The sequence below is a fragment of the Aegilops tauschii genome, chromosome 2, assembly GCF_002575655.3.
Source record: "Aegilops tauschii subsp. strangulata cultivar AL8/78 chromosome 2, Aet v6.0, whole genome shotgun sequence".
Lineage (NCBI taxonomy): Eukaryota > Viridiplantae > Streptophyta > Magnoliopsida > Poales > Poaceae > Aegilops > Aegilops tauschii.
This window is the reverse complement of record NC_053036.3, coordinates 610,936,844-610,946,725: the sequence shown is the minus strand read 5'-3', so window position 1 is coordinate 610,946,725 and position 9,882 is coordinate 610,936,844. Positions and strand designations below refer to the sequence as shown.

Below are 9,882 nucleotides of genomic sequence, written 5' to 3'. Positions count from 1 at the left end.
ACCACGAAACCCTATTTCCACTGCCGCAACCTTCTGTACCCAAGAGATCCCATCTTGGGGCCTTTTCCGGAGCTCCGCCGGAGGGGGAACTGATCACGGAGGGCTTCTACATCAACACCATAGCCTCTCCGATGATGTGTGAGTAGTTTACCGCAGACCTTCGGATCCATAGTTATTAGCTAGATGGCTTATTCTCTCTCTTTAGATCTCAATACAAAGTTCTCCTCGATCTTCTTGGAGGTCTATTCGATGTAATTCTTTTTGCAGTGTGTTTGTCGAGATCCGATGAATTGTGGGTTTATGATCAAGATTATCTATGAACAATATTTGGTTCTTTTGTGAATTCTTATATGTATGATTTAATATCTTTGCAAGTCTCTTCGAATTATCAGTTTGGTTTGGCCTACTAGATTGATCTTTCTTGCAATGGGAGAAGTGCTTAGCTTTGGGTTCAATCTTGCGGTGTCCTTTCCCAGTGACAACAGGGGCAGCAAGGTACGTATTGTATTGTTGCCATCGAGGATAAAAAGATGGGGTTTATATCATATTGCTTGAGTTTAGCCCTCTACATCATGTCATCTTGCTTAACGTTACTCTGTTCTTATGAACTTAATACTCTAGATGCATGTTGGATAGCGGTCGATGTGTGGAGTAATAGTAGTAGATGCAGAATCGTTTCGGTCTACTTGTCGCGGACGTGATGCCTATATACATGGTCATGCCTAGATATTCTCATAACTATGCATTTTTCTATCAATTGCTCGACAGTAATTCGTTCACCCACCATAAATTATGCTATCTTGAGAGAAGCCACTAGTGAAACCTATGGCCCCGGGGTCTATCTTCCATCATATTATTTATCAATTTGCTATTTCAATCTATCTTTTATTTTGCAATCTTTACTTTCCAATCTATATCATAAAAATACCAAAAATATTTATCTTATTATCTCTATCAGATCTCACTTTTGCAAGTGGTCGTGAAGGGATTGACAACCCCTTTATCGCGTTGGTTGCAAGGTTCTTATTTGTTTCTGTAGGTACGAGGCGACTTGTGTGTGGTCTCCTACTGGATTGATACCTTGGTTCTCAAAAACTGAGGGAAATACTTACGCTGCTTTGCTGCATCACCCTTTCCTCTTCAAGGGAAAACCAACGCATGCTGAAGAGGTAGCACTGATCAGCATCATGCACTGGTGGGGTATCGTCCCGAGGTTGCTCATTGACGGGCGGTGGCACATCATTCCACCCAAGCTCTGGAAACTCTGGCATAACCCAGTTATGGTTGTCAAACTGCATATTGCCAGGGAGGGGGTGCAGATTGCCATTGAACGGCATGGGATCCTCATCAGCTAGCAAAACATGAGAAAAATCTGCTGGAAGAATGTAAACTGGGGCAGTCCAAGAAATCCTAGCACCCTCCAAAATCAGCATATTCGCGGTAAACCACATCTCTTGGCACTAATGATGGAGCTGGGAATGAAACATAAGCCAGGGTACGGACCAACATTGGGTCATCTTGGTGCTAGTGATGGAATCGCCCAAAAGTGCTAATGGCATGCACTACGAAAGCGAAAGAGCCCAACCCCTTGTATCCATGGCTGAGCATCCAGGACAGCCCTCCCAAGAGTGTTAACAATGAAATCACTGACCATGTTGCGAAAGATGAGAATCTCTTCAGGCAATGGAGCTGGCTCAACGATGGCGATAGCATAGTCCTCATGCTGACGATCTGGAGCCATCGCAGGCGAGAAGAAGGTGCGTGGGAGGCGCAGCGGTCCGCCATCGATGATGTCAAAGCCCAGTGGAGCAAACCCCAGAGGATCGAGAGCGAAGTTGGCCATTGTTGGTGTCGAGCCTGCCGCGTAGGTGGGTGGAAAGCTGGATTCGGTGGTGCGACGATGGAGGGGCGAGGTGGTCGACGATGGTGTGGTGGGCGGCGGAGGAGGCGTTATGGGCGGTGGCTCTGTGGGCAATGGTGGAGGAGATGGGGTGGCAGAATCGACGGGACTGGGCAATGACCCAAGAGTGCAGGCTAGGGTAGAAAACGAGGCGTCGGGCATAGATATTCCTGCTGACCGCCCCGAATAGCCGGTGTTGAGCCGCAGGGCCCACTTGTAAGTTGGAGAGGGGGAAGAATCCAAACAGCCCTTGGCCCGGTGCCCCAGCCTAAAGCATCTGCGGCACCTAACTCGATTAGTACACGAGCTGGTTAAATGCATCATAGATAAGCAATTCTGGCACTTCCAAACTTTAAACACCATATCATCAATAAGATCATTTAACCTAACAGAATCTCGAGAAGAGTCCGTTAATTGATTATCCTGCATCATTGTGTTGCGTATTTCAGATGGAGACAAATTGATATCCGGAGAGCATAATAAAGTTGGAATTGAGCTTCGGTTGATTCTGATTGGGTCGTAGTTACAACCTGGGCCGGAGATCCAAATTGGGTCGGTGACACATGCCCATCCAAGTCACCAATGTCGACGTCGGCCCATGCCCATCCAGACTCACGTCCGAGCTTGTTAGAGCGGCCACTGCAATCCCGGCCGAAGATTTGGCTTGGACGTTGACCGTTCCAAAAATGATGGGTGGCGACGCCACCGTCCATTGGAGGTCAGTCACCGGCGGCGAGGGGAGAATGACTCTCATGAGGAGTACTGAATAACCAGCATCAGCAATCATATCAACACAGCGCTGCGTAGCTGGGAATCTATAGCCCTTGCAAACATCATACTGTTGGAAGGTGGCAAAAGAAAGTTTCTTCTTTGCCAACGAACCAGAATGCAAAGAAGATTTGATAGGAGACTTATGCATTGCAATCATACCAACGGCGGCACACCTTTTAGAAGGACTGATTAAAATCCACTCCGCATCGCATTCTTTGTTCCAGATTATAAACTCACGTTTCCAATTAGGGCCACCATTTCCCAACAGATGGAAATAGCATTTGAAATGCGGACAAGCAAACGATCGCAACTATAGAATAAAGAGACCAAATTGTTTGCAAGAAACAAAGAATGAGAATACCTTGTCTTTAATGAGTTGAACTGACAAATCAATTTCTGATCCTCCAATTGTTGATTCGAAGGCCGCCGCCACCGAATCTTCAATAAGGCGGAAATCATGCCTGCTGAAAGACACGGCCATGATGAAACGGCCGGTGTCATCCGTGGGATGGATGCATTTCCCACAAGATCTAAAAACCTCATCCGCAAAAGTCACTCCTTTGAAAAAATAAAGACCCAAAGTTGATCCACCGTGAAAACCCATGTGAGATGGGTATAGGGAGATAGATCAGAGGACGCCGGAGAAGATGGGTGGAGAGGATCCAAGATTCACTGGTTGCAGGAGGAGATTGCCGGAGAGCCTAGGGCGCAGGTGGGAGGAGGGGTGGGAACCATTTACCTGTGCCTAAGCATAGTTCCCTCACGTTCCCTATTGGTGGGTGAACCAGGACTAAGTTCATGATAAATTAAGTTCAGTTAACCAAATTACTTAAGAACTCCCACTTAGATAGACATCCCTCAAGTCATCTAAATGATATGTGATCCAAATCAACTAACCCATGTCCGGTCATCACGTGAGATGGGGTAGTCATCAATGGTGAACATCTCTATGTTGATCATATCTACTATATGATTCACGTTCGACCTTTCGGTCTCCAGTGTTCCGAGGCCATGTCTGTACATGCTAGGCTCGTCAAGTTTAACCCGAGTATTCCGCATGTGCAAAACTGTCTTGCACCCGTTGTATGTGAACGTAGAGTCTATCACACCCGATCATCATGTGGTGTCTCAACATGACGAACTGTCGCAACGGTACATACTCAGGGAGAACACTTATACCTTGAAATTTAGTTAAGGGATCATCTTATAATGCTACCGCCGTACTAAGCAAAATAAGATGCATAAAAGATAAACATCACATGCAATCAAAATATGTGACATGATATGGCCATCATCATCTTGTGCTTTTGATCTCCATCTCCAAAGCATCGTCATGATCTCCATCGTCACCGGCTCGATACCTTGATATCCATCGTTGCCTCGTGGTCGTCTCGCCAACTAGTGCTTCTACAACTATCGCTAATGCATAGTGATAAAGTAAAGCAATTACATGTTGTTTGCATTTCATACAATAAAGAGACAACCATAAGGCTCCTGCCGGTTGCCGATAACTTTTACAAAACATGATCATCTCATACAATAACGTATATCACACCATGTCTTAATCATATCACATCACAACATGCCCTGCAAAAGCAGGTTAGACGTCCTCTACTTTGTTGTTGCAAGTTTTACGTGGCTGCTACGGGCTTCTAGCAAGAACCTTTCTTACCTACGCATAAAACCCCAAGCGCGCTCATGTCTTCTACGTCATGGGAAGGTTCCCTTCCAGCTACGATCCCTACAACTTCGAGGTACTCATGTACAACGACGATGAAAGGCTGGAACTGGCTCAAGCTATCGTCACCACCTGCCTATGCTAACAATTGCATTGTCAATAGCCATGCGCTGCTTCTTGACGTTGAAGGTGACTCCATCCTTGTTGTCTCCTCCGGAGAAGAAAGCCTCGGCACCTACTGCTTCAACACGGCCAATCGCAAGTGGTTCAAGGCCGGCTCCTGGAGGCTGCCATTCTTAGATCATGCAGTGCATGTGCCAGAGCTCGACAACCTCGTCTTTGGCATTGCTAATGATGAAGGCCACCCCTTTTGTGAAATGCATATCGTCTCCCATATTCTCTCGAAGAGGGGTCGCCCTTCGGTGTACACTTGGCCACACCTTGGACCTATGGTTGACCATAACGAGTCTAGACTTCTTGTGACGCACTACCTCCACACGAGACATGACAGCACCCATGTGTGTCGTGTGGCCTATGCGTTGGTCAAAACCAAACTCAGAGACTTTGGTGATACAAAACCTCCTAGCTCCAATTAATAGAATATCACCTCAAGAGTGGTGTGGAGAGCTCCCCTCTCCATGATGGAAGCATATACCCTCTGTTGTCGAGGCAAGTGAGAGGTTCTCCGAGAAAGGGAGAAATTTAGGTGTTCGCATGATAATTTCCTGCAATTAGCGCAAAATAGGAAGACTCTCCACTGGGCCCCATGACAACATCCATGCTAGCAACTACTTGGTTAGTGGCCAAACAACAAACTATACACACTGTCCGAATAAAAAAGTTACGAATTACCTAAACCCTTTTAACAGCATCTCCAACAAACTCCTCTACTTCTTCCCTATAGTTGTGCTCAACTGGTCATTCATGGGGCCCGGCAGAGCGCGCTAAACCACCTAGTTTCCATGGTAGATGCTCTTTCTTTATACGGAGGCAAAAGCTTTTTCTAGCCTATTAATTAAGAAGGAATAGAGTTTGCTTGTGTTACAACACACCTGCATTACAAAGCCATTATTGTCTGGGTATGATGGTTCCCAATTTCTTGGCACCCGCTGTAACTCAGACCGCTGCATCAGCCCTGCACGAGTCTATGACACTGTCAGTGGTGGGTAGTGGATAGAAGATGCTAGATATATTAGTACTTTTTTGATTAATCTAATCCACGAGTAAACAATAAACATGACATTCACAGTATGCAAGTCATACTAAAACCTAAACATGTGAGCACGTACATAACATAGAACCGAAACATCTATCAACAAAACATGTATGTCTAGCACATGAACATGCAAGTAGGGGATGAACAAATCATACCCTCAGATAGGCCAGGCTAAGGCCGCAGCAGACGCGACATCTTCAGCCACTTCCGTGGCCTTCTTCTTGGCGGTGTCTACAGCCATGGGGTCGCTATCAGGGAAGTAGTCGAAGCAAAGGACGGAGACGGGGACGGATTGGGAGCAGTCATTGTCGGTGTCAAAACCGGTAGATCTCGGGTAGGGTGTCCCGAACTGTGCGTCTAAGGCGGATGGTAACAAGAGGCAGGGGACACGATGTTTACCCAGGTTCGGGCCCTCTCGATGGAGGTAATACCCTACTTCCTGCTTGATTGATCTTGATGATATGAATATTACAAGAGTTGATCTACCACGAGATCGTAGAGGCTAAACCCTAGAAGCTAGCCTATGGTATGATTGTTGTTGTCCTACGGACTAAACCCTCTGGTTCATATAGACACCGGAGGGGGCTAGGGTTACACAGAGTCCGTTACAAGGGAGGAGATCTACACATCCGTATTGCCAAGCTTGCCTTCCACGCCAAGGAGAGTCCCATCTGGACACGGGATGACGTCTTCAATATTGTATCTTCATAGTCCAACAGTCCGGCCAAAGGATATAGTCCGGCTGTCCGAGGACCCCCTAATCCAGGACTCCCTCAGTAGCCCCTGAACCAGGCTTCAATGACGATGTGTCCGGCGCGCAGATTGTCTTCGGCATTGCAAGGCGGGTTCCTCCTCCGAAGACTCCATAGAAGATTTTGAACACAAAGATAGTGTCCGGCTCTGCAAAACAAATTCCACATACCACCGTAGAGAGAACAATATTTCCACAAATCTAATCTGCCGATAGCTTTTCATAATGTGACGTACTGCCATGGTCTGGTCATGACGAACCGTTTTTCCGAGCCTGCCACTGTACGTGTTGCGAGGCGGTTTTTATTGGCACGTCCTGTCGAAGCAGAGATCGTGTCCCCTTATCACGGGATTCTCATCAATACGGGTATGGGTAACCCAATCGTGCATGTTGGTATGACTCCTCGATTTTAGGCAAGTCCCAAACGGCCACGCGGAGGACGCTTGATATTCATCCCCTTTATAAAGAGGCCTAGGCCTCTCCCCTTCTTCTCGCGCTCAATCGAATCCTTCACCCTGGATCGCATCGTTGCCGATGGTCGAAGGAGCCATCAAGCCTTACGGTGACGACATAGTGGAACTCTCAATGAAAGCACGAATGTCGGTGTCAAAACCGGCGGATCTCGAGTAGGGGGTCCCGAACTGTGCGTCTAAGGCGGATGGTAACAGGAGGCGGGGGACACGATTTTTACCCAGGTTCGGGCCCTCTCGATGGAGGTAATACCCTACTTCCTGCTTGATTGATCTTGATGATATGAGTATTACAAGAGTTGATCTACCACGAGATCGTAGAGGCTAAACCCTAGAAGCTAGCCTATGGTATGATTGTTGTTGTCCTACGGACTAAACCCTCCGGTTTATATAGACACCGGAGGGGGCTAGGGTTACACAGAGTCGGTTACAAGGGAGGAGATCTACACATCCGTATTGCCAAGCTTGCCTTCCACGCCAAGGAAAGTCCCATCCGGACACGGGACAACGTCTTCAATCTTGTATCTTCATAGTCCAACAGTCCGGCCAAAGGATATAGTCCGGCTGTCCGAGGACCCCCTAATCCAGGACTCCCTCAGTCATGCCGAGATGCTCCCCAAAAACCTTATCGCGCTTCTCCCGATGCAGAATCACGAAGGACGGGGTTCCGGAGGCATGGTATCCCGACTGACCGTGCACGCAGTCATCGGGATGGGTTCGCCGAAAGCAGCACAGTGAGTGGAACAATAGATGACGGCTAGGGTTGCATGAGGAGGAAGTGAGTCTATTGGCCGCACCGCACTGGCCAACGCTTTCAATATATATGCCGTCGGCGTCGGGTAGGGAGTCGTTGGCCTGGTCTTAGGCAGATGCAAGTGATGTATATTTGCATCGCTTGGTGATGTATTTTACATCAAATGTAAACTCAGATGTAAAAAAATGCATCTACATTATCTATTGGAGAGATGTTTTGAGCTGAAGTGATTATCTTTCGGTTATTTTGGAGATACCCTTATCACGCCTGAACAGCTGTTCGGCTGTGCATGTAAAGTTGTAAACTAGTAGTAGGTCGTTAAACAATGATCTAGGGCTTCAGAAGACATGCCACCCAAGACAAATTTTCTGTTACAAAATGTTACCTTTGCAATATATGCATCTTCGGTTGGCTAATCAGCCCGCTCCTTAAATATTCCTGCGACGGTCACACGCTTCCAAATTCTCACCAAACTCACGTTTCAGCTCTTTGTTTTTCTCTATGTCACCGGGTAGCGACAAAGCTTTGAGCTCAGCTTAGTTTGTATTCTATACATCGAAATTCATGGTAGTGGCCTAGTGGGAGATCAGGGTGAGGATTTCATTCATAAATACAGTACGTACTAACTTTCCACCACTCTCTTCACCGAGAAGCTAGAGAACAATCCATCACGCATGGCGGCCAGCAACGGCGGCGCGCTCCCCGTGGTGGATCTGGCGCCGTTCTTTGCAGTGGGAGACGCCGACGACGCGGGCGCGCGCGCCCGCGCCACCGAGGCCGTGCGCGAGGCGTGCCAGGCCACCGGGTTCTTCCGCGCGGTGAACCACGGCGTGCCGCACGAGCTCATGGCGCGCGCGCTCGATCTGTCGGCGGCGTTCTTCGCGCTGCCGGACGAGGAGAAGGCCAAGGTGCGGCCCGCCGAGGGCGCCTCCGCCTCGCCGCTCCCGGTGGGGTACGCGCGGCAGCCCGCCCACTCCGCCGACAAGAACGAGTACCTGCTCCTCTTCAACCCCAAGCTCGGGCTCAACCACTACCCCGCCGAGCCGGCCGGATTCAGGTTACTTCTTTCTTGCTCTGCTTCAATTCTGAATTCTGATTGTACTAGTTCTTAGCAACCTCTGCTTCAATGCTGAATTGTGAGTGCGTCACAGAGACAGACAGAACTCCAATTTTTCCCCTTTGCATCAACTTTCCCCTGTCTTATCATATAAACTTAAAGAAGAAGAAAAATCATCTTCAGGGATGCGCTGGAGGAGTGCTACGCCAAGCTCACTGACTTGGGGCTGCTCATCCAGGACATCCTGAGCGAGTGCATGGGCCTGCCGCCGGGCTTCCTCGCAGAGTACAACGCCGACCGCGGCTTCGACTTCCTCACCGCGCTTCGCTACTTCCCGGCGACATCCTCCGACGAGAACAACGGCATCAGCGCGCACGAGGACGGCAACTGCATCACCTTCGTCCTGCAGGACGGCGTCGGGGGCCTGGAGGTGCTCGGGGAGGACGGCCGCTGGGTCCCCGCAGAGCCCGTGGAGGGTAGCATCGTCGTCAACGTGGGGGACGTCCTGCAGGTGCTGAGCAACAAGAAGTTCAAGAGCGCCACGCACAGGGTGGTGAGGAGGCCGGGGGCACACCGCCACTCCATCGCCTTCTTCCTCAACCTCCACGGCGACAAGTGGGTCGAGCCGCTGCCGGAGTTCGCGGCCCACGCCGGCGAGCCGCCGCGGTACAGGGGGTTCCGGTACAACGAGTACATGCAGCTGCGGATGAGGAACAAGACCCACCCGCCGACAAGGCCCGAGGATGTCGTCCACATCACCCATTACGACATCTAGCCTCCATGATCCATGGGTACTCTGTACGGTGCCTTTTTTTCTGTTCTCAAATTTCAGTTCGTCTGTGGCGTGAACAGCAGCCTGGGGTTATTTTTGCCTTCAGTCGAATGTGGTCAGAACCATTGGATTGTGTAATCCAAAGCTTTAGAGCATCTTTTTTTTGTGGGGTTTTTGATTTTTCACCATCACTTACTTTGCACTTTGATAATTTGCCACTCTTTACATTGTAATTGATCTATTGCCACTCTTTACATTGGACTTTGATATTTTGCCAATTTTTCGCACAAAAACAATACCTGTAAATGATTAACATAATTTATACATAAAACAGTGGACGAAACTACCCTTTTGTGCTAGTTTGACCGGTGCATCCAGCACATTCACTGATTGAAATCAAATGGGGATGGGAGGGGATGAACTCGTTCACCGCCGCCGCCCCCTCTGCTGATGGCCGCCGCCGGAGTATCACATGCCGTCAGTTGCACAACCATGCTGCTCCCTGCCTCCCTT

At 48.9% G+C, this 9,882-nt stretch overlaps 1 protein-coding gene across 1 annotated transcript; it reads left to right on the top strand.

The window, feature by feature from the left end:
• The first annotated feature begins 8,121 nt into the window (after positions 1-8,121).
• LOC109782253 (2-oxoglutarate-dependent dioxygenase 19) lies at positions 8,122-9,623 on the top strand. The gene is made up of 2 exons (XM_020340847.4): positions 8,122-8,597; positions 8,781-9,623. Exons 1-2 carry the CDS (start codon positions 8,215-8,217, stop codon positions 9,370-9,372), a joined length of 975 nt encoding a protein of 324 aa, XP_020196436.1. The 5' UTR covers positions 8,122-8,214; the 3' UTR covers positions 9,373-9,623.
• The last annotated feature ends 259 nt before the right edge of the window (positions 9,624-9,882 follow it).